Source organism: Apiospora phragmitis (assembly GCF_038363925.1).
Source record: "Apiospora phragmitis strain CBS 135458 chromosome Unknown utg000007l:1.0-2108841.0:1.0-2111359.0, whole genome shotgun sequence".
Lineage (NCBI taxonomy): Eukaryota > Fungi > Ascomycota > Sordariomycetes > Amphisphaeriales > Apiosporaceae > Apiospora > Apiospora phragmitis.
In genome coordinates, this window is record NW_027117405.1 from 1,875,537 (window position 1) to 1,900,173 (window position 24,637).

Below are 24,637 nucleotides of genomic sequence, written 5' to 3' on the forward strand. Positions count from 1 at the left end.
ACCAAAGTTCGATATACTTATCTGCTCTTTCGATATATCGATACGAAGTGGCTGGCCTGCCGGGCAATGGGCTTGCTCGGGGCTTACCACTGTTGGGTAGGGCGGCGCTTACCTTGGCACACTATGCAACATCTCGCAGTGTTGGCTCGGCTGACCAGTGATCCCGAAATATCCCGGTGCGTTTCTAATAAGACTACCAAGATGCGCCAGACTTTCACACAAGGATCTCGGCAGAGTTGTGCACTATGTTTCAGTAAATTAACTGGCCCCTCTCGTGAAATATGCTATTATCCCTGAATGGCCGTGTTTGTGATGCTATCGTGGTATCAAGTCGAACATTGGCCCTTACAAAGCACCGCGAAGGAGCTGACCGAATGCCGCGCTTCATTAATTTCCTAGCCGGGCAAGCTGTCACAAGATACATGTAGTATATAATGCGATCCGGAGAAGGAAGTTGCAACCCATTCGTAGCCCTATATTTGTCGATGTCCGATAGGGTCTTGTTTCTCTGAGGCATCGAATGGCGTTCTCGCCCTGCTATGATTCAAGACAGCCTCCTATGATCTAACCCTCCAGCCACCACTTTCCACTAAGACGGGCATATAAATTCTGGGATAAATAGGCGGCGTTTACATACTCGCGTAGAAATGCAGACTACATGAGCTAAGCAGAGTTGCAATACACCCTGCAGTCTGCCTCCGTGTGAAATGGACATAAGGCTTGTACATTGCGCATAGCTCAACCGTTGATGTCGTAGTACAAGATGATCCTGAGCAAAGAGAAGAAGCCAGACACTTACAAGCAGCTGCAACTTGTATTTCTTATATTAGCCATTATATATGACGGATGTTGCTCCAGAGTCGTGCGTGGTGAAGCCACATAGGCAGGGCTTCGAAGTCAGCGCAAAAGCAAATCATATAGGCGCCATGCTTTGGTAACTTGTCAGCAATAAAGCGTATTTGCACAAGTACCATGTTGAGAGGAATCATCCAATTACCCGGGCCAATCCTGGCCTAAGACTGCAATAGTGTACAGCACCTTGAATCTCCCATCGCCGGCTCCGAGTTTCTATAGTCATAGATACATGGCCCCTATTCATAGGCCAGCAGTGTGTCGAGTAGGCCGCTCAACACCCCATATCATACAGTTTGTGTCCAGGTCTAGATGCAATATGCATTTGGGACCTCCCAGCCTCCCAGGCCCGCACCCTGAAAGACGTCATTATTCTTTTCGGTTCCTCGTAATTTCCAGCTTTAACCTCCGAACCCGAAGCTACCACCGCCGCCACCTCCGCGAGCTTGAGCTTCGTTTTGCATCTGTTCTGACACCTTCAAGTGGACGTCGAAGAACTTGGCGGCGCACCGGTCGAGGCACACGCTCTCGCCCTTGTTGAGATCGCCTTCGCGGTAGTCGTTGGGGATGCACTTCTTCGCGCAGGCACGGTTGAGACTGTTGTGATAGATGTGTATAAGCGGATGGTCATGCACGAGCACTGCGCAAGTTTGCGACATTCGGGAGGAGGGGGCTTTCGTACCGGTTCAGCATATCAGACATCAGCTTCATCTCTGCCTCGACAGCGGCAATCTTCTCTGCCGACGAGGGCTGGGGACGGCCGAAACCAAGGAACGACATGTTGAATATGTGTTATAGGTGGTAGCACGAAAACGAAATTCAGGGTTCGTGGTAGGCCGGAAGTGCGGTTCTTGGTGATTATTGAGGGTGATGAACTTTTTGGCTGTAAATACCTGCTACAGCTCCAAGCTCCCAGCTATGATCAAATTGAACTGCCCGTAATAGCTGTTCAAGAAAGGCAGGCGGTGGGTAAAACGGACAGCGGGACCCAGTAATTGCTGGGATGACATTGGCCTGGAACGGACGTCAAGGCAGAAAAAGTCCCTGCCGACTACCATAAAAAGCTTCACTCAACCCACAGATTGACTCGCTTGAGGACATACACCACCAATTGAGCTGTCCAGCACGGTGCAATCCAAGTCGGATATGCCATAGCCATTACCGAAGAAGCCCGGTAGGCCTCATGTAAAATGTAAGTCCAACAAATTGCGTAAACCACAGTTTTTCACATGATGATCCTGCTTTAACATTAGAACCGTTGCGACTGACACCATTTCGGTGGTGGTTGATCACATTTTGCCAGCTTATCTGATCCCCATTACTCTCTCCTCTCAACTTGCAAAGCGTTACCTGGTTTCCCATTCTAACTTTGCTGGTTGTTCAGATACACGCCATGTCGTTCTCCCAGATTCTCCGGCCTTATGCTTCTCAGGTCCCGGTCACTAACACGGCTGGATACCGTCGTTTTTATACAATCCTTTCTACCAAGTGCCCCCGTCATCATACCTCTCAGACGTCTCCCAGTCTGGTGCCATCTAGTAGACCATACACAACCAAGTTACCAAAGGACATAAAGGACACTGCTACCGAGGCCGAATCTCAAAGCTCGGGCGCGCGATCCAGAGCCACTGACACGCGAATTCAGAAGCTGAGGGATCTGAATGCGCTTCATTACCCACGTCTTGACCATGCGCAAGGTCCCACACAGCTGACTGTACCTCATTTTCGAAAGGCTTACTTCAACGCCAGCCTTAGGGATGATGAAGAGGTACTTCTGTATGGCAGGATCCTGTCCATCAGGAGAATGAGCTCCAAGTTAGTTTTTATTACCATAGAACATGAGTTTCAAACTGTCCAAGTCATGTTCGCCTTCGGGAATCTGCCTGAAGTGCCCGTAGAGCAGTACAAGGAGGCGTTGCGCGCGCTGTTGCGAGGTGACAGTGTTTCGGTTACCGGAACAGCAACGGTGACTCCAGCTGGCGAGCTGACGCTGCGGGCTAATAAACTACCTACACTACTGAGCCCGAGTTTGGCGCCCATTCCGACCAAACTTGTCAATGAAGAAACGATGGCTCTGAACCGGCACCTTGATCTTCTGGTCAACCCCCACAGCCAGCAGCTCCTTCGGTTTCGGGCCGAGATGATATGGTGGTTAAGAACCTTCTTCGTCCGGAAGCACTTCCTCGAAGTCCAGACCCCAATCCTAGCCGACTATGCTGGCGGTGCTATTGCTCGACCCTTCCTGACGTCCGCCACTGAGTTCCCTAGTAAGCAATTGGCCATGCGGATTGCTCCGGAGCTGTGGCTGAAGCGGTTGGTCGTGGGTGGCTTTGACAAGGTATTCGAGATTGGGACTGCCTTCCGCAACGAGGGGCTGGACGGGACTCACAATGCCGAGTTCACCATGTGCGAGTTCTATTCCACCTACACGACGCTCCCTGACTTGATGAGATTCACCACCCGCCTCATCAGAGAGTTGGCAGAGTTTACCCATAAACTCAAAGCAAGGAAATATGCAACTCTCCAACCACCTGAGCTGCAATACTTCAGCGAAGGATTAGGCCCCGACGAGCCTCAACCTCTTATGGACGGAGAAGAGGCGACAGCGGGTGGCACGGATGGCACAGCCGTCGACTCTTCGCACTTCAAAGCACTTGAATTTTTGCCGGCATTGGAAGAAGTGCTAGGTGTGAAGTTCCCAGATCTGTCTGCACCCGACGCCTTGGAACAGGTGTCTGATATGATCAGCACACACACGGAATATGTCGTGCCTCCCAATATCACACTGAACAAGCTCCTCGATAACCTCGCGGGGACCTATTTGGAGAAAGTCTCTCATGAGATGCCCCTCTACATCATCAACCACCCTGCCTGCATGTCGCCGTTGGCCAAATCCTTCACCTGTCCCCAAACAGGTCAGCTCGTTTCCGCGCGAGCTGAGTTGTTCATTCATGGCCGTGAAATCGCCAACTTCTACGAAGAGGAGAACGATCCTGCTGAACAGAGGCGCAAGTTTGAGCTTCAGGTGGCGTCCCGCAGCGGCGATCTGCTGGGGGAGGAGGGGCAGGCGGTCGTCGATGAGAGCTACATCCAGGCCTTGGAGCATGGCCTCCCGCCCACTGGTGGGTGGGGCTGCGGCATCGATAGGCTGGTGATGCTCTTTTCGGGCGCGGCCAGGATCAGCGACACTCTCACGTTTGGTAACTTGAGGAATGTCGTCTCTGCTACTGCGGTGGCGAGGAGGTCTGGCTGAAAGCAAGGGGTCTTGGGATGTTAGGTCTTATCCTAACACACTGTAGATTAGTAGACTCTTGAAGATACCCCCCTTGTACTATCAGAGATGTTGCCCAGTCCGTGGCCCAGGTTTTTTCTTGTTTTCTCTACGTGGTTCGTTCGTGCTCTGCCCGCAATCAGTGTCATAGTCACTACTCCCATGCCTATCGTGATCGAATCATGTGTCCTCGTTTCCCTATTGGGCTAGGGCTGTAATGGAAAGAAGTCATGAGCAGCGGTGCGAATCAGTCGCTACCAGGAGCCAAGAATCTGTCGAAAGTCACATCTGAGCCACACACGATATTCAAGACTAGCAGCATCCGTGTCAGAGAAGCCACAAGCCTTATGGACGATCGTAAATATTAATCACATGGCTCAGGAACGAGATTATACGAAATGAGTATCATCGTATTACATTAAGTTCACTGGGCAAAACCGAGTAACCACGGTTTCAAATTATCGACAGCCGCGTATCTACTCACATAGCAACGGAAAGCCTTTCGGGCGGATTTGTATCGTACCATACTTTATTGTGTTTCTGGTGCCCAATCCTCGCAGGGGGGACTTCGTCTATCTGTGGGCAAAGGAAAGGGGTCTAAAGTAGATGACTGGAAAATGGTCCCAATCGCCTCTGGATTAAATCAAGGCAGTCTTAGGTATCTAAGAAATCGACGCAAGGAAAAGAAAATGACGTTAGATGATGTTGTACATGGCAAACAGCTCACAGCCATCTCTCCCAGCCCAGCCCCATGTGAGGGCCAAGATTGCCAAGTCGCCCTGTCTGCCGCGCGAGGCGCTGACAGTACTGGCGACGCATCTCGTCCCAGTTGTTGGCCTCAGAGGTCTTCGTTGCTGGCAGCACCTGCTCACCAAGGACGGTCCGGCACTCGTTGATCTTCTCTCTGGCCTCGTTCATGTCCTTGTCATGGGCGCGATGCTGGTACTGCTTGGTGAAAGTTCGCTTCTCCTCGATCAGGTCTTCCAGTTGCTCCTCCCAAATAGCAAGCTCTGATCTGATGGTGTCGGGCACTTCGTCGCGCATCCACCGGCACAGATTAATGACCAACGTCCTCCACGTTAACTTTGTTGGTGACTCCTTAGGCTCGCGGCCGAAGAGGGTCTCAAGGCTGTCGATAGTCACGTTTTGGCGCGCGAAGGGCGCCATAGCAATCGTCCGCTTGTACTCCATATAGTTATGCTTTGGCTGTTGGAGGGTAACCCAGAGTTCGCACCCGTGGCACGTCCGGTTGCCGGGCGACTTGAGTGCCTCACCTGCTTGAAAGAAGCCAGCAAGGAGCTTCTCGCCGCAGGTTGCGCAGGTAAAGAAATCCATGGTTTCCATATGCAACTGGCGCTGTGGGCTTCCCATGACCGCAATGTACAGGTCCATGTGGAGGGTCTTCACCAACGTGGTCTTGTCCATCTCCATAGTGCCAAGGTGCGACTTCCACTGGTTGCCAAATCTCTCCTTATATGACCCTTCAAGCATCTGCTCGTATTGCCCCTCGAAGCCCAGGATACGGGCAATGCTGGCGAGGATAATGGGCAGCGTACAGAACTCCCACGGGAAGTCATTCATCCATTTGTAGAATGCCTTGTCACGAGAAGAGGCAAGGTCAATGTTGCCCCTCTTTGGCAAGTCGCATAATGCTCACGAGAGCGGAAGCCACGGCCTTGGTGGTCTTGAAGCCACCCTCGTCGTTCCAGAAAACACCATATGAGCCGACCCGGCTCTCGACTGGTCCTCTGTAGAACCGAGGATAGTAGTCGAAGTCAATGGCAGGTCGGGCCGCATTGACTCTGTTCGCTTCTATGACGATGTTCAGAAGCTCCTTGGTGTGGGAAACGTTCAGGAGGTCGCAACTGTAAATACACAAGGCCCGGAGGTTGGGCATCGAGTTCACCATCGCCTTCACCGCGTCGACGTTCAGGTACGGCACTCTATGGAGATGGAGAAATTGTATGTTCATACCCTGATGATGGATACTTCGCACTGCACACCTTGTTAGTCTGACACAGCTGACGACGTCTCGATATAAGCAACTTACGCAGGCTGATGTAGCTTTCTCCCTTCAATTCCGGGTCCTCGTTCATAGGATCCGGGTACGAATCGCTATGATCGTACCACTCAGTGCCAGGGATCTTCTCGCCTGACAGAGTCTTCTTGCCAAATTCCTGGCGTTCTCGACTTGGATGGACGGAGACGTATTTGGTCGAATCGAGCCATGCCTCTCTCTCCTTCTTCTTCTGCTTGTCCTTTGTGGTTATGGTCTCGAGTATACGCCTTGCCTGCTTCTTCTGTGACTTGGACCAGATTCCCAGGTACTTCTTGGCGCTGGTGACATCCTTAGCGGTGAGGTCGCAGCCGCCAAACCAGTGGTTTGTCAGGTCCCAATGAGTCTTTGGACATATTAGCCTTGACCGCCATAGTATCTAAAGCCAGCAATCACTTACAAATGTGCCCTCGATGTGCTTGAACATCGTCTGGCCGGTTCTGGCCAGATTGCTCAATGCCTGCCATCGTGCGAGAAGAGGTTCCAGAATCTTCTCACGGAGTTCCGGAATTGCCATGACCTGCTCGAATATACAAGGCTCGTCATTGGTTGGGCTCTTGAACTCATTTCCGCTCAGAACCATGGGAGCCTGCGAAAGGGGTTAGTACGGCGTCAGTGCTTGTAAGGGGTAAGAAGAAAAGAAGGCAATAGCCTCACCTTGGTCACAAGGCCGGGGACGTTGGGAAAGTGCGCGAGGCGCAAGGCCACCAACTCCTCGGGAGTTGGCTCCTGCCGGTCCTCCCCCCTCTTCCAGGACAAAGTTCGTGGCATGTGAGTGTTTGGGTTCAATGAGATGTTGAACTTTCGGACCTCTCGTTCCATGTCCCCGGACTGGGGTCTGGCTACCAAGCCGCGCCGGATCAACTGCTCTTGGACGGGCATCTGTCTGCAGTAGTACAAGTTGTTGGAGGGGTCCGGACGGGCTGTATGGCCGAACTCGGGTCCTCCAAGCCAAGTAGACCAAGTGTGGTTCTTGAAGTGCTCGCCTTGCGACCAGGGAGACTCCAAGACAAAGCCCCGAGCCTTCTGCTCGCTGGTGGGGAGGTGCTCGGCCTTGCCATCACCAGGGACTACATCGTACGAGCCATCTCCCGTGCCAATGATGCGGGTACCCGAGGGACGCTCGATGTACAAACAGTAGCCGTTGTCCATTCTTACGGTCGCCTAAATGTCTCGAGAATACTGTGTGTGAAGCTGCCGGAGTGTAAGTCTAGTCCGAAGTGAGTACTGAACTTTGTGGATGAAGGTTGAGGTGGAAAGAGAAGAAACACCTTGGTGCTGAGAGAAAGGATATAACCCGGTAGGTAACGGAAGAACAAGGCAATGGGTGAAGGTTGGGAGACGGAGTTTTGTGGTTAAAGAAGGCAGAGGCTCGATGAGAGAAGCCCAAGCTGACGAAACGGATAGACGTCTAGCATCAGCTGTGAATAGAAGAGAAGAGTATGTATGAGTTGACTGTGGTGAAAAGAGAAAGTGAAAGGGAAAAGATGATCCGCCGGAGTGGAAGGAAGGAGGATGATGGAGTGAAGAAGTGCGTTACCGAAGTTGACGGCGTCTACTTAGCTTACCTGTGAACAATATAATGGTATTGAACAGCAACTGTCAAGGTTTGTCAGTCTCAGCTTTGTGCAGTTTGAGTGTGTATTGCCCATAAGAAGAAAGGAAGGGTATTGTGATGTGAACAGATCACAGCCCGAGAAGTCACCAAAGTACTACCTGAAGAACAATCTCTCGGATTGTGAGGTTGACTTTTCGGAAGCGTAATTACATGAGTTGAATGTGTAGAGTTGTATCTCTGTGAGAGGTATTGTTCAGGGGGTATTGGCAGGTGCCTCGGGGATCGGTAGGTGTTTCGGTGAGGTCGGCAAGAGCCCCGTTAAACATCGGCCCCGGGGTCTCGCTGGAAGCCCCGTGGGTAGCGGCCGGGTCGCCCAGTTGTTGCGTGGGATAAGAGGTTGAATGAAGGATCCAGAAGGAGGGAAGACAAGGTACGATTGGACGGTCTGCGGGTTGCTAGTTGGTGAAGGGATGCATCTCAAAGGAGTTCAACGCATACAAACCAATAGACGTGTCCGAATGGGATCAGGGTTGGAGGGGCGTGGAAGAAGAAGTGACTGTACGGGGCAATATTGTAGAAGGAGCGAACGAGATCCGATAGATACTATACCTTGCCAATAACAGGGTAATCGAGAAGAAAAGAAGAGTAGTGTCTTACCTTGGGTGAGTTGAAGCTTGGCTTACTGTTGTGGGAGGGGAAAGTGAAGAAGGTTGGTGGTGATGGATGCAAGAAGCAAACAGAGATGCAAGTGGAAGTTCTGGCTCAGGGTTGCCAGGAGGGTAACTAGTATGAAAGAGGAACATGTGAATACAACCGAAGGTGCAGAGAGGTGGGTAAGTTAGATAGACACGAAGTCACTTACCTGAATCAAGTGGAGTTGACGGCGAAAAGCCGAAGGGCAGGATTGTGTCCGCAGAGAATGCAAATCCGGGAATAAGTACTGGATGACCTGAATAGGCAAGAACGAGATGAGTATGAAAGATGAATGGCTAAGTACAACTCAAGGTATCGAGATGTGTATGGCAGAGTTGAGCAAAAGCCAAAGCCACCATACCGTGATGACGGGGAAGCAGGGAATTATTGGCTGTTGAGTAGGTAGTTGTGGTGAGAAGAACAGTTGCTTACCTTGAGTCAAGCCCAGTATGATCAACGATGAAGAGCGAAGGAGCGAAGAAGCGTAAGAGCACAGGAAATTCTGTGGTGGATGGGAAAAGTCAGCTCTGGGGTGGAAGTGAGAGAAGCTTTGGTATGCCTGGCTTAGTGTAAGGTTGTATGTGAGATGAATGGATTGAGAGCAACCGAAGGTACGGAGAGATGAGTATTTGAATAATTCAGAAGGTGCCGAGATCTGACGGGGTTGATTTTGGTCTCTTTGGTGGGAAAAGGTGCCGAAGAAAGATGGAAGAATCCGCAACCGACGAGGTGGGAGGCAGGGTTAGCAAAGGGCAACACCCACACAACAACTGCTTTGGCAAGAGCTAGGACTTGGCGAAGAAATGGATGCAGTACTAGTCATCGACGAGGCTTCGACCACGAAAACAATGATAGTGTACGAGACCAGTACGGCTGCTACTGCAACCAATGGACAAGAAGACAGCGTTGTGGTGACAAGAAATACCGTAGATGTGTATGGGAGTGTTGACGTCGACTGAGATGGCTTACCTTGGTCAAGAGACCGAACGAATGCTATGATGTGGTGGTGGTGGTGGTGGATTGGTCCTGTGTGAACAAGAAGGGAAGAAGGTAGGAAGGTTGGCGATAATCAATGGTGGTTGAGATGATCAATGCGCGATGTGGACATACCAGATGTGGAAAGTACGAAAGTGCAGCTGAACCTGTAAGAACTCCAAGCATGCGAGTTCATGGGTGACACTTAAGAGTCTTGTTCTAGGACTTTTGCATGGCAGGGTACCGAAGAGATACACTAGACGTATTGATAGGCTTGTTGTTGTTGCTCGGTCAGATTTGATTGCAAGGAAGACACCTCACCGGCCCAATAAGCTCAAGAAAGGTAGGCTAGATTGGCGATGATCCCTTTTGCAGATTCTCTGGGATAGTACTAGAGTAACTATGGTTATTAAATCGCAGTTACTGCATCTCATATAGGCTACAGATGATACCCCTATTCAAACACTTTTACCGGTGCTAGAGATATCGTCTTGAACGTCGCTGGCTATTAAGTCTCAGAGCCAACAAGTCCAAACCCCTGAATAAGTTCATAACGTAAAGAGAGCAAAGCAGTTCAGCTTGAGTAGCACAATTTGAAGATGTGTATATAGGCGCCCCTATTAAACAGAGCCAAGGTAGTATACAGAAGAAGACGTCTGGGAAACGTTATAGCCTCTGGAACAGGCCGCAAGCTCACGGCCATGGGACAGCGAACAGCTTTGTCTCTGAGTCTCGCTGAATGGTAGACCAGAGCACCAGTTCTTCGACGAGCAGTTAAATGTGTACATCTTGTTTGAGACTTGTTCACGGCAGTCCTAACCCAGCTGACGGCGAGACCCAGACCAAATACGCAACGAAAGAACACCAATATAAAAACGACCACACTGTCGACAACAACAAATAATGAGAGCACAGACTGCAAGAAGGCCATTGACAAGAGGAGTCATACGACACGCTCGAACGAAGTAGTACGGCTTGCCAACACGCAGTGTACTTCTCACCAACAACCAACATCAACCACCCAAGACGAAAGCACGACGACCTGCGTTTTCTTGTTTGCCCGACTGGGGACAGACTGCCTTCCCCCAAAGCAACATACAAACCACCAGAGTAATCTTTACACCACAACTACCGCGGCAACAACCACCGATCCCACCAGCCACATCGTCTACAGCTCGACCTTTCCCAGGCAACCGCTTAGCCAGCCGTGGCGCGCCTCGTCACACACAGCCAATTTCTACCTTCGCATAATCCACTCCTTACTCGAATTGGGAACGGAAGACGGAATACCAGCCAACAAGACCTTGTTGCTTGTTGGAGACACGAGACTGAAGGATGAGATGGCCGGGGATATTCACAAGGCGGCAAGTGAGTCTGGAGTTGATGTGTCTCATTGGTAGTACCATCAACAGTATTCATCCCCTGCCCTCCGGTTACCCAAAGACCGATGTTACTAACACCACAAATACTGTTTCGTGGCAGTAAAGGGGAAGCAAGGGAAAGCAAGAGACGGAGTACAAACAGAGAATATCAACACGACTACAGAGGCAACGTCACTGACTGTAGCTTCATCGTATCTACGTCTTCCAACCTTGCTCACTATGTGCGTAGAGGTGTGATGTTGGGCAGCCTCTTGCGAAGCCTCTTGCAACCAAGCCCTAGCTACCGTATGCATGTGGACCGGGATTGCTAAGCTATAAGTGAGCTCACAAGAACCAATTATCTTCTACTCGTCGATCTCGACATTGAAGTGATATCCACAGCGGACAACAACTCTTCGAAACGCATCATAAGGTCACCGATATCCCGAACGATTGAGACGAGACAACCCAAGAAGAAAAGTACAGTTGGCGAAGGCCGGATATACTCTTGCAAAGTCATCGTACTAGAGCCAACAACAAAATGCTCGAGTTCGCTTGTTCCAATAGTCATACTTTCCACAGCTCCCATGGTACCACAATGTGAGAACCTTCCTGCGCCATTAAGCCAAGAGTCAGGCTTCTCATAACCAACCTTCACCACATGAAACACGGACATAGCATTGACGTATATGTCGCGAGGAGCACCGACGTATTATGCTAAGAGGTGGACTAGTCGGGCGATGGACTATCGCCATGGTCTCCAGAAGGGATATCCTATGGCATGAACAGCTGCTCTATGCTGTGCATTGCCACAGGCCTTGGTTGACCAAATGAATCACAGCGAGGCAGCATAGTGGCCGAGTTTGCTTCGTTGGTGCGAAGCACTTGTTGGTATTTTCTGGATACACTGAACAGCATTGCGACCGATCAGTCATCATAAGACCTGCCAAGATATCGAAGGACATGGACAACGGCTCCTCGAGATGACGGCAGTGAAACAACGAATAAGTCCAACCAACCTTGCACAGACAGAGCAGCGACTTCCTTGCAGTAGATGTACGTATGATACAGCGGTAAGATACCATATTTCCTAGATCGAAACGAGAGCAAGCACTTTCAGATACTGCGGACCGCCTCGGAACACTTAGCCTACAGTGCCGGGGATCATGGATATGTCTGTCCAACAACGCTACGGAGAAAAGGTTGGCATACAGGAGAATGCCAGAAGTCGGTGACCAAAAGATATATGGAATTGCAAAAGGAAAAAAAAAAGGAAAAAGACGTTTCATCGGCGTGGGTCGCACAGTAAGCAATGTACAGGAAAACAACCATTATTGATCGTGTAATGATACCCCGATCAGGATTCCCAGTGAATTACCGGCTATGTATTAAGTACTATTTGGGAAACAAGAAGGCGGTCAATATAATGATATCATTGGGTGCTGGGGGTCAGGATATCCCTTTTGGCAAGCTTTCGTTATCTTTTACAGCAAATAAGCACGGCAAAAGCATGGCATGGCATGTCATCTGACATTTCGGCAAGATGGTGTGAGAGGTTATTTGCTGAACACGCCCAGGAAGGTCCAAGCGAGCGAAAGTGGTGACATGGCTCTCTCATGTTTGTGGTAGACAGGCTACCCTTCCCCGGACGGAGGAATGCTCTAGACCGCACTTGTTTGGAGTCCCCTTTGATGTCTCGCCGTCCCTCATGTACGCGGCGCGTGTATGGGTCGGGACCGGTGTAGCAATGGAGATGTACGCGTGCTTTGTTGTGTCTCTCGACGGTGCAACAAGGGGTTGATCTTGTGTGCGCCGAGAAGGGTAACTTGATAAGTAAGCATCATCGTTACCCCGGAGAATATGTACCTCGTGCGTGCAGAAACTTATACACCACGCATACCACGAAAGCGGGGGATGGGATGGCATGGCCTGTCTTGACATCTTCACCAGTACTATACCTATACTAGAACTAGTATTGTGCATGCATGCACGTGCATCTCCCACGCCCACATGCCCCGAGATAGATAACGAATCCGCTAAGAAGACAAGGTAGGCGGGGTGTGGACGGGCGAACGTGACCGACAGAATGATCGCCGGTGGGGGTTGGAATCCCGGTCTTGGACGACGACGACGTTGTGATCTACTACGAGCCATGTACTTACATACACAGCTGGCGAACCGTAACACGCCTGCGGGGGCGAAACGAAGATATTCGCCGGACAGGAGGGTAGTAAAGATATGAAAGCATACTTAAGATAAGCGATGCGAGTGCAGATGACGAGAGGGCGGGGATGGACCGTGATTCCGCTGGGGTGATCTTTGGTCACCAGAGCAGTATTTCATCGTATACTTGTCTCAGGACACGCAAAGTGCGGAGAGCGATACAAGCTGCAACCCTTTTGCGGAAATGTGGATTCAAAATGAACTCCTCGTTCTTTGCCGCATTGGTAGGTTTGGCCGCATGCATGTCTCACACTCTGGATATATAAGATATAAGAGGATGGTGAGGCTCTCGGGTAGTCGTAATGGAACATTTTTTTATACTAAATATATAAAAAGCACGCACGAGCTTCAGTCGCAACTCTCGAAGCTCAGATGTGACTCTGTTCAACGGGCGGGGGTTCATGCGTGCCGTGCTGCAAGAGTTTCAATGCTAGAGGAACAAACCGTGACATCCATGCCCTTGCGCCAATCCCATTCACCGGGTTGAGATTATCGCAACGTGCGGAGGATGGGCACTTTGCTATATATCCGCTTGGGATAGAAAACCCTGTCCTTGACTATTATTGTTATTATATAAGTACCTAGCCATTCGAAGACAGCTGGTGCGCTCGGTCTGCCGGAGAGCATGACCTCATGCGCGGGCCGGGTCCGTCTTCGTGCGCATCTAACATCCAATGTAGAATCACAAGAAGTCAAGAGTCAGTAAGAGGTCTGGATGTTTCACGAGACTACGAGGGCGCATTGTGAATTCGTAAGCAATCTGGCTAGCTCCAGCCTGATCGACGGCGATATGATGTGAGGTTGGCAGCTGAAACCAGCTAGTCGATGGGTATATGCAATGTAATCTTCCGCCAAAACAGCTTGGAGTACAGGACGCATCGCAAGCATAGAGCCAGAGCCCACGTCACCGCCTCACTTTTGGTTTGAGTTTAGTCATTCATAGCCTTATGCCATGCTACCAGGTTTAGCATAGTACTATAAGAAAGAGGGGGTGGAGCATCCAGCATACACAACCAAGCTTGCAAGCTGGGCTATCAACCAACAGGCATATACCCGGGCAATAGGAGAAGATCTTTCAGGAATTCGAGATTGTAGGGTTGAGCCCAGCGATACAAACCTGATCTTGACCGCAACTCTTCCCCGGCACCTGGCCAGTTGGCAGTCTGGCCGAGGAAGGACAAGAAGCATTGAGAAGCAACCCAGGCTAGAGTCGGCATTGGCGGCAAAGTCGCAAATCGATCGATTTGAGGCCATTCGGGGTTCCGATGAGGTAACAAGCCGGAGCGTGCAGGAGAAGCAGCCAGCAGCATCCATCCAAGTCCAGTGGCGAACCAGGTTCGTAGCTGCCCACGACCTCGTGATTCACGGCAGCTATGCCATACGGAGCGAAACTCTTTTCAGCTTCGCCGCAAGGACTTCTCCAATGCAACAGCACAGTCATCTGCCCTCACAGAAAACCTTGCGAGTCCGGCCAGCTTCTCCTCCCCCGCGGGCCTCCCTCAACGAATGCAGGGCATAATAGTGGGCTGGAGCCGTGTGTGCGTTGCAGGCAAGAAAGATAGCAATAATTGTGGTTTTGCTTCCCCGTGTGAGCATGTGCTGAAGGGCAGGAATTTGTACTCCTTCTCATCGCCAACCTAGGCCAAAACGAGAGCAGCCAGCTTGGGTGTTGTTACCTCACAGAAAGGACAATTTACCTGGTCCAACGGAAAAGTCGGGAACAATGTTGTATGGCTACTAATTCCTGCCTTGGCGCCCAAGATGTCGCATCTGGTAGGCTTGAGCTGCTTGCTACTTGTTTGGCGCAACAGAGGATGTGGTCGAGACCCCTCGCTACTGGCCACGGCGGCATATTAAATAAATACGGTAACATAGATTTGCACCCTCTTGTGGCGTTGACATGGGTAGGGATGACAGAACAGGGTCGGCGGCTTTTGGGACAGGTTGTTTTGCTCAGCTTCAATTTTAGGTGGACGATACTATACCAAGGGCTTGCTCTTAACCAAAGCCCGTATACCTCGAGGCTGGGCATACCACTTGCTAATACCTACTACCTACCTACTAATAGAAGTTCGAACAGTTCAATGAAAGATGAAACAACTTATCAACCTTACCGTAGATAGCCGATTCGCCGCAAGTCGCTTGACTACTGATACCAAGACCGAATAGCAATACTAATATACGATATACTTGAGCGGGTGCTAGTTGGCAGCTTGGGCATCTTTAGATGACGGTTCCACCCGGGGCCACGAAGTGGAACTGCAATCGCATCTACTGTTGTAGTACAGCCCATAGTATGTACGCCATTGGGCAAACCATTTGGTGTAAGCGCGGGAAGTAGGATGGGCGCATTAAGTATATATAGCAATCTTCCAAGGCCCGACTGCATCGCGACAGGTTCCATCTGGTAACATGAAGGCTTACGTGGTAACATCGTCCTCCCTGCCATTACTCATGGCTTTCAATCAATGCATCTTCAGCAACAGAGTTTGCAGCTGACTAAGTGACTGCATAGGCGCGCGCACGCCGGCTCAAAATATAGACGTCGTGCTAAGAAAGATGCGCTGAAAATCGCAAAAAGTTGAGATTGGCGGGGTGAAAAAATGATCGTCTGATTACGGGCGTGAGTAATGCCTAGGTCGATTGGGGGATGTGCCAATGTATCTATCTCGAGCGGCTAGTTCCCGGTTGACGCCCGGCTGGACCCCTTCATTTAGGAAGGGGAGGGGGGAATAAAGAATAAAAAGAAGACCAGCTCCAGTAGCGGTGATGGGGTGGATATCCTACAACATCGCGAATAGAGACAAGGGAACCTGTCAAGATCCACTACGGGACCTCACCTGCTCGTCGATATGCAAATTTCTGGGCCACAATAGAAACTAGAAACTCTAGAAGGCAGAAAAGAAAAGGGCCAACTGTCAGAGGTAGATCAGCAGATTGGGACAGCACCACAAACGCCCTCCTGGGTGGCCATCATGTTGGCCAGTTGGCATCCCGAGTCCTGCCAGTATGGCCTGGGTACGTAACCGCAACCACGATATGGAAATTGCTGAAGAAGGATTGCCCTGGACTAGAACCCACAGCAATGAGCCAGTACCAGGGAAGAAACAAACGACGAAGAAAAACCTCCGACAACCCCCCGTTGGGTGGTGGAAGCAGTTGCCCACACTGGCAAATCTTGGCTGTGCCATCCGGTACCCAGGCCGAAGATTCAACGTTTTCGCCTTGAAGGGTGCCCAAGGGTACCATAAGGGTGAAGAGAGGGGGTGGTCGTCTATCAGGATGCTACATTGGCGGCCACTCCTCCTGATTATTGCTGCACTGTTCAGTCGAGGGGAACCGGCGAGGTCCAGGTGCGAAGGGGTCCTGTCGATCGACTTGGCCGACTTGGCCGGCTGCAGACCAGTCGAAAATTGATCACGACAATTTATCCACTCTCATTTTAGAAGCAAATCTCCAGTCACATGGCGTACGGGCCTACTGCAGGTTAGAGGGACTTGTAGCGTCGAAATAAACGTGCCCTAGCGGCCAATAGGGTGCGCTAGTGTGATAGATGCAGCTCGCTGCCCGCCCAGCATGGCATGAAGGGGAAAGAAAGGGCAAGGTAGGTACATTGGACATTACCTCTGCTAGTCGACAGCGGATGCAAGGTGCAAAATACATATGCCGGTACTTGGCAATCGACTTGCGAGTACATGCACGTTACGCGCAAACGAAACGAGCAGCATCGGCAGCAGCAGCAGCAGCCCTCCGTCTCACAACCTACACTTGGAATTATGGACACACACATGCAATATGTAGGAGGAGGAGTAGGGCATTCAACCGGATTGTGTGTCCTCCATTGGCAGGCTGACGCCGCTCTAGGTCACTTGCGGGTGCTATTGATAAGCCACCCATCCTGCACTGACTGGCTTGCTGCAAGATACTGTGCCGTGTGGTCTGAAGAGGGCGACGAGTTGGGCAGCTGGGTGGTTACTTGGCGCGAGGCCATTGTCGTCGTATCAAGTGTAGTATCAGAGAACTCTTACCAGTCAGGCTACAAGACGACGTGACCACCGCTGTTGGAACCCGAGTCAGCATACTCACCAAACGCACAAGAATACCATTGTTTATGCGCATCGTCAAGCAACTCTGATAAGGTTTCAAGGCCCAAACGTCAACAAGGAAGGCCGCTAACAATAATGTTCCTCTGTCGTTTCATTCCACCAGACGGATGCATGACAACTAACCAGAATCCATCTTGTACTGCTTCGTACCTACACCACCAGCCCTTTGTTAGCATGTGCATGTGGATGGGCTGTCATCTACCTAATCTACATAGCTGGCCAACGGTTTGCTGATCGTTGCTGCGCGCATGAATGCAAAGTACAAGTATTGTGTACGCCATGTACTGTCGGCTGCCAGCATTCCGCATTCTCGTTCGATCTGTAAGACCAGTAGCTTGCTTGGTCCGTCCGTCCTTCCCACTGCCACTCTACCTGCGGCAGCCGAAGGGGGGCCACATAATACTTCATTGCCGTGAACATCGCCAGCCTGCCAGCTCGATGACAAAGAAGAAGACGGTGAAACACCAGTCCACAAGCGACCTCGCTCCAATCAACGGGTTTGAAGCATCGATCCCCAGGGCACCCTGTGGCGCATTTGCATGCTTGATCAATGTCTTTTTTTCTTTTCCTTCTTGTTTGGATAGGAGCCTCCTGTTCTCGCAAAGGAAATAGGGAAATAGTCGCGGGCTAGTTACCCCCCTTTGGTGACTTGGCTTTCCGTGACCCCTGTTCAGGTTAATGTTGCCGATGACACTGCTAACGACCTTGTAATTTCTTTTTTGCCCGAGCTGCTTCATTTCAGCAATTCTGAACTGAAAATCGCAGCCGGCACGGACCACACCGCCGCACGATGACCCAGCAACTGCAGGGCCGCCAGTGGGCGTTGTGGGTGTTGCTCATGGCGGGGCCTTTTTTCCTCCTGCAGCTCATTCTGGAGATGGGAGATTGGAACGACGAGAAGCCGGTTCTGTGGAGTGTGGAATGGAGGCACTGGCACAACTAATATATCATTATCTCGAGCTGGATCTGGTTGAGGAGGAAACAATAGAGAGATGATCTAAGGCCAAAGTTTGGCTTGCACCATGGGGTCAGCTGTGTGGTTCGATGGCAGCAGCAGCAGCAGCAGCAGCAGCATATGCGCATGGTGATACATGGCATGGCATGGCATAGCAGAGGTGCATAGCATAGCATTAGGGGACCCTTGTTGCTTCAACTACCTACTGCTTCTAGCCTTTTGAGTTTTAGTGCAGACAAGCACAGCACCAGCAGCGACAAACGCTGGACCACCCCCCTCCCATCTCGTCGCAATCTGATGTATCAAATTTGTGGTGGACGACGGCGTCTGGCTGTCTCTCTAGTCGTAGGTTGATTGATTCTGTCGGTGTCTACCCCTAAACATGAGGTTCATTGATGCTCATACGTAACCGCCGTGTGCAGTTGCATGCAGTAGCGTACCTACATACTGTCCAGCCTACCTAACTCGCCTGTCGACAGGAACGAACTCATTTGCTCAGTGAATGAATCACCTCCTGGCAGGTGCAGAGAGAGGCGAAAAAAAGAGGCCAGTCAGTGGTGGGATTGGATTGGATTTCCATTGAATGGACGACCCACCCCTAAACACCTAAGGTCTCCACTCGCAGCACCCCAGTCCCGGTCCAATTACAGCAGGGGATCGACCCTTGTAGTGGTACTTGCGCTAAGCAGCAAGCTACCCTGCCCTGTACATGCCTCCTGGCATCTTTCGCTTGGTCCCGCAAAATAACAGAAAACTGCCCTTTACGGTACGCCCTCCTTATTATTGCGAGACAGGCAAATAAATAGAAAGCGGCAACACTGACTTTGACGCTTGCACTCTCCCTCCCTCCCTTCTTCATTCTACCAGTAATCGACTCATTAAAAGTCAAAAGGATCTTCCTTCCCACCCCTCCTTCTACACCCCCATCTTCCACATCTAACTCTCTTTGTTGTGAGTCTGCTAGGAGTCATCGACAGACATCCCCCAACCAGCATTCACCACATCGAGTAACAGTAGATACTTTGTTGTGTTTCTTTATTTCTCTTGAGATACCCACTTTCTTGATACCCCATCTCTTTTCACTACAACAACATAATACACAATGGCCGAAGTTCAGAAGCCCGTCGAGGTCGTCCCTGAGACCACCCCGGCCGTCGTCGAGCCCGCTGCCACGGAGCCTATCCCGGCCGAGTCTCACTCCCGCCGCCACCGAGCCCGCTGCTGAGACCAAGCCCGCTGAGGCTGCCGCTGAGGAGCCTGCTGCCGCCGAGACCGCCGCCGCTGCTGAGGAGAAGAGGGAGGAGGAGGCCAAGCCCATCGAGGAGGGCACCCTCGAGCACAAGGGTGCTGGTGCCGGTTTCCCCAAGTAAGTTACCCCGCGCCTAGTTCGTGCACAATCATCAGGGCAATGAAACTAATCATCAACGTAGGAACCTGATGTTCTCTAAGACCCACTTCTGGTTCGGTTCTGAGGCTGTCCCCAGCGAGAAGCTGGCTGCTTACCTGAAGAGCGAGAAGGCCACTGATGTCGGTCACCACGTTGCTGCGTGGGCCACCGAGACCGGCAAGGGTCTCCTGTTCTACGGCAAGGAGGCTGACAAGGCCACTCCCCACGGCATCATCCCTCTGGTATGTGAACCTGTCTCAACTGGAGGTCAAGTGCGAAACTAATAGTCAATAGGCCGATGCCGCTGAGCCCACCACCGAGGGCAACAACAAGTTCACCGTTGTTGCCAAGGGTCAGAAGCACGCGTTCAAGGCCCCTAATACTGCCGACCGTGACAACTGGGTGTCCCAGCTGAAGCTCAGGATTGCTGAGGCCAAGGAGCTCGCCACTACTGTCACCGAGTCTGAGACCTACAAGAAGACCCTCGAGACCCTGAAGCCCACTCCTGCTGCCAAGAAGGAGGACAAGCCTGCTGCCACCGAGGAGACTCCCGCCGTCACCGAGGGCGCTGCCACTGAGGAGACCCAGACCCCTACTGTTGTCGAGCCAGCCGCTGAGCCCAAGAAGGAGGGTGAGGCCAAGGAGGAGCCCAAGCGCCGGTCCGCTAGCCGCAAGCGAGCTTCCATCTTCGGCAACCTGCTGGGTGGTGGCAAGAAGGAGGAGAAGGCTGCTGCCACTGAGGAGACCCCTGCCACCGCCGAGGGTGCCGAGGAGACTCCCACTGTCGAGACTCCTGCTGCCGAGCCCACGGCCGAGGGTGCTGCCACTGAGGCCGCCCCCGCTACTGAGGAGAAGCCCGTCAAGCCTACCCCCACCAAGCGCGCCAGCCTTTTCGGTGGCCTTTCTTTCTCCAAGAAGCAGCCCAAGGCTGACCCCACTGCCACCACTCCCACCGCTGAGACTGCCCCTACCACCGAGGCCGTCCCCGTCTCTGAGAATGCTCCCGTAATCCCAGCTGTTGAGACTAGTGAGCCTCTGTCTACTGAAGTTGCGTCGCCCACTGCCGCCACCCCTGAGGCCGAGGCTGCTGCCGCTACCAACGGCGAGAAGAAGGAGGTGAAGAGCGACAAGCGCAAGTCCAGCCTGCCCTTCAACTTCGGCAAGAAGGACAAGTCCCCTTCCTCCGAGGATGAGGGTGAGAAGAAGTCCGGCTCGCCCCTCTTCTCCAAGCTCCGCCAGACCGTCAAGGGTAAGGGCAAGGCCACCGAGAAGCCTGCCGAGAAGCCCACTGAGGAGGCTGTCGCCGAGGCCCCTGAGACCGCTGCCGAGGAGAAGCCCGCTGAGACTGCCGCCGCTCCCGCTGAGGAGACTGCCGCTGAGGAGAAGCCCCTGACCACCTCCGCCCCCAGCGCTGTCCCCGCTGCTGCTTAGAGGAGTCGCAGCAACCGCTTAAGTATCGGCCAGATTGGCGAAAAGTGTACCAAGCTTTTCAAACCTGGCCCTTCCGTGCGTGGTCCGCGGCAATAGCCTTGGATCTCTTCATGATGTTTTCTAGAGAGTCATACCAATACGTTGGGTTTGGTCGGGATCGGATCTGCATTTCCATCGAGATACCCATGTCGAAATTGGTTCCTATACTGATACCCCACCTTTCAGCGTCCATACAGCGCCATTGCTCACAAGCGATTCGATTCTGTCGTTGATCTGGAGCATGGTTTGGAGCGATGCGCTAGAAAGGTGGCCTGCTTTGATTTATTTTCTTTCGTGGTTTTTGATTTCTCGAAGTCACCAGGCTTGTTTTGCATGCACCTTGTTGGGACGATGCATACGCCATCTGCTTTTTGCGCAAAATGTTTCCTTTACTCTCTGCTGATACCCAGTATACCCAGTCGTTTGGACGAAAGATGGACAAAGCAACACAAACCAGCGAAACAGAAAAAAAAACACTATGAAAACTCAATTGACGATGGCATGGGAGGTGGACTGGCGGAGCATATGAAGTCGCATGTCTCCGAATGCAGTTTGCTGTGTACGCGCCACTAGGGTGCAGTATATAACAACTGAATCATTCTCTAATAGTTAATACACACGTTGACATGATCTCTCTTTTATAATGCATAATGTGACTGTTCCTGACTTTGTAATCCTGTAGTGAAATATCTTGGGCCGACTGCCATCAACTGTAGTGTTCTTTGGGCCGGTGCCTTTGCGATGAACTGGTCAACTTGTACAATGTCAATTCTTGGATCGAATCGCCTTCTTTCAGTCAGGAAAATGCCTGCCCAAGTCTATGTCCTTGTCTTACTCCTTATGATACTAGTCGTTCCTGTGTGCCTGATATTGACTTGTCTGAAGATCAAGGGTGGAAGGTAGCTCCATCAGACTACTATGCTACCTGAGCCCTGGAGGGTGGACATGAACTAGAGTTGGATAAGGACGCAGCCTTCCCATCTTCAGACCGCATAGAGTTGTCCATCAACGAAGACAGACACCTTGGACCAATCATACACTCGACGGCTCACACATATACTAATACTGTAAGCTTAACGAGGACAATGCTCTTCATCAACTAGTCCGCCAAAGCGGTGTTCGTTGTGTGCGTAGTATTAAGTGACGGTAACACGTCTCTCCTCTATGTAATAGCGCTCGCAATGCGTAGCAAGCAGACATATCACAGAACATATTGCTATTTCGAAGCGTGTGTTCAACTCCATACGCCAGCCCAGACTAAAGCGTGCCCCCTTTTCTATCTCCCCCATCACGCCAGCCATCCAGCCGGTCGACTGCCTCGTCGTATCCAGGCGCAGAACAAGAAAGAAAGTCTATCTTTTTTGTTTGCATACTGAAAGTTTGGAAAGAACTCTTATAATCTGCAAACATTGTGCAATAAATCTCAACCCGAATGGATTCGTTAAAATTGGAAAAGCCAAATGTTGTCAGGGGCGAAGTATCAGGTCCATGTTCTACTTCTCTTCGACCAGAGTAAGAATCGGGACATCGCCTAGCTTGGCTCGGCCGGCCAAGAAGCTGATTTCAATCAAGAATAGGTACCCCATTAGGCTTCCACCCAATTGACTGACAAGCGATCCTGCGGCGGCGGCAGAACCTCCTGAATTGAAAAGTCAGCTAAGGCTCTCGAAGGGATTGTTGGCAGATCTAGTTTCTCGTCCCAGATATTGCGCCGTAGTCGTGGATACCCATATGTATAACTCGAGTCATACGTGCTGCCTGGCACTGCTATAGCAGGCTGGTCTGCTCCCTAGTACTTGCCGGTTCATTGCCCAACAAGCAGAAGGCAAGCACTTGCTTGGTAGAGGAGCTGGGCTTAGAAGGGTGTCCTTGTGCGAATGGGGAGTTTTCGCACATAGACATGCTTGCACATGCTTATCGCAAAGCCGGTTTTCTGGAATGATAACACTCGATCTAGACGAGACCAGGGAGGGGGGTAAGTCCGACTTACCAGTTGCAATAATATCGTCGACTACCAGAACTTTTTGTCCGGGCTTGATAGCATCTACTTGCATCTGGAAGAAATCCTCGCCGTATTCTTTTATGTAAGACGCAGTCTTGCATTCGCCCGGCATCTTGCCCTTCTTACGGACTGGCACGAAGGAGCAGTTGAGGCGCAGGGCCAGCGGGGGGCCGAACAGGAAGCCGCGGGCATCCAAGCCAACGATTACATCGGGCAGAGAATCAAAAGAGTCCCGGATCTGGAGCTCGAGGACCTGCAGAAGGGATTCGAAGATCTTGGGGTCTTGGAAGATGGGCAGGATGTCGATGAAGTTGACACCGGGGGTGGGCCAGTCGGGGAAGTAACGCAGGGCGGCGATGACGCGCTTCTTGGTCTCTTCGCGGTCTGCCTGCGACGCGTCTAGCGATTGACCGGCGAGTTCGGTGGCACCGGAGGAGGGGGCGGTGGGCTGTCGTCGCGGGGCATCGGGGGCGGCTGGGGCGTTGCTGGACGTAGTTGCCACGGGGTCGGTTACGCTACCGGAGGGGACTGGAGCGCTCATGGTGAAGGAGAAGAAGAAGGGAAGGGAAGGAAAAGAGGAGGAGTGCCCGAAGGATATGAGTGCCCCAATATCTGTAGCCTTCTTAGGAAATGAAAATTTTCGGGGGTGTGGCACGAAAAGCCGCCGGGGGAGGGAAGGCAGGCACACACGCACGCACGCACACCAAGGGTGGTAAGGTACGCGGTAGGGGTGGTAAAGTAGAATCGGGAAGCCCAAGTGAGACAGGTCAACTTACATTGGACTTTTGCTAGAATCCAGAGGAGCGTCAACCTAGTAGCCGGCCTGAGTGAGTTGACGGTTACGGTATGGTATGGTAGTAGCAGGCTTGGATCTTGACGGGTGGGAAGCAAGCAAGCAAGCAGCAGCAGCGGCAGCGGCAGCGGCAGCAGCAGCATGCAAGCCAAGGCCAGGGGGGTTAAGGAAAAACCGATATGTACTTACTGGGAAGCCGAATGTAAACTACTGTACGTACAGTCGTAGTGTTAATAATAACGGGCGCGTTTTAGAAAAGCAATAATAAATCCAGCCAGAATATTCAAGCGCAGGAAGAATTATGGCAAGTGATTTGCTTGATCAAAGTGCGGGAGGTGAGGGGCAGAGGCGCAATCGGTAGGGTGTGTGGTGGGGAGGGGAGGGGCAGCAAAGTGGGATGGAGGTGTTACGCGGCGTACGTTTGTACTGAGCTTGACGCTTGACTGCTTCTGCTTCTGCTTCTGCTTCTGCTTCTGTTTGTGCGTCGTCCATGTCAGTCAGTCAATGCCTCAGATGTCTGTCTGAGTGTCTGTAGGTAGGTAGGTACTTACTTACTTACACTGCCTCCATCCCTCCCTACCTACCTATCTACCTAGGAAATGTGACTGGATAGTAAACACAGAAATAACCCAGCCTGTCCGTGAACCCTCCCCTCCAATGACCTTCCCGTATCAGACCGAGTGTTGTTCACAGATTACTTGTGCGAGCGAGCGAGTGATTGATTGCGTGATACTGGCCAGCCGGAGACTAGGAGAAGGGCTCACTTCCCTTCACACACATTCTCTGGCCCGTGACAAGCGACACTTATCTCGATAGAGTCTCACCGTAACAGCGCCGGATATCTGGAGTCCCTACGAGGTAGGCTGGGGTCGGACTCATGTACTTACCTGCCTATTTCCCTCCATCTTACCATATGGGGTGAAGTTCAACTTCTG

General features: G+C 51.6%; 5 protein-coding genes across 5 annotated transcripts; 2 read left to right on the top strand and 3 right to left on the bottom strand.

Annotated features, from left to right (window-relative positions):
- Positions 1 to 1,253: 1,253 nt before the first annotated feature.
- On the bottom strand, positions 1,254 to 1,632 carry PG994_007533 (mitochondrial import inner membrane translocase subunit tim10; the record flags this gene model as incomplete). Its single annotated transcript, XM_066858942.1, has 2 exons — positions 1,254 to 1,449; positions 1,535 to 1,632. 2 exons carry the CDS (start codon positions 1,630 to 1,632, stop codon positions 1,254 to 1,256), a joined length of 294 nt encoding a protein of 97 aa, XP_066715884.1.
- A 613-nt stretch (positions 1,633 to 2,245) lies between these two features.
- PG994_007534 (uncharacterized protein) lies at positions 2,246 to 4,105 on the top strand (the record flags this gene model as incomplete). Its single annotated transcript, XM_066858943.1, has 1 exon — positions 2,246 to 4,105. The coding sequence occupies one exon, from the start codon at positions 2,246 to 2,248 to the stop codon at positions 4,103 to 4,105; it is 1,860 nt and encodes a 619-aa protein (XP_066715885.1).
- Positions 4,106 to 4,846: 741 nt separating this feature from the next.
- On the bottom strand, positions 4,847 to 7,331 carry PG994_007535 (uncharacterized protein; the record flags this gene model as incomplete). Its single annotated transcript, XM_066858944.1, has 5 exons — positions 4,847 to 5,719; positions 5,781 to 6,118; positions 6,174 to 6,525; positions 6,580 to 6,768; positions 6,837 to 7,331. 5 exons carry the CDS (start codon positions 7,329 to 7,331, stop codon positions 4,847 to 4,849), a joined length of 2,247 nt encoding a protein of 748 aa, XP_066715886.1.
- Positions 7,332 to 19,152: 11,821 nt separating this feature from the next.
- On the top strand, positions 19,153 to 20,868 carry PG994_007536 (uncharacterized protein; the record flags this gene model as incomplete). The annotated part of the gene is made up of 4 exons (XM_066858945.1): positions 19,153 to 19,203; positions 19,283 to 19,416; positions 19,481 to 19,679; positions 19,732 to 20,868. 4 exons carry the CDS (start codon positions 19,153 to 19,155, stop codon positions 20,866 to 20,868), a joined length of 1,521 nt encoding a protein of 506 aa, XP_066715887.1.
- Positions 20,869 to 22,400: 1,532 nt separating this feature from the next.
- Positions 22,401 to 23,450, bottom strand: PG994_007537 (uncharacterized protein; the record flags this gene model as incomplete). Its single annotated transcript, XM_066858946.1, has 2 exons — positions 22,401 to 22,546; positions 22,898 to 23,450. 2 exons carry the CDS (start codon positions 23,448 to 23,450, stop codon positions 22,401 to 22,403), a joined length of 699 nt encoding a protein of 232 aa, XP_066715888.1.
- Positions 23,451 to 24,637: the final 1,187 nt, after the last annotated feature.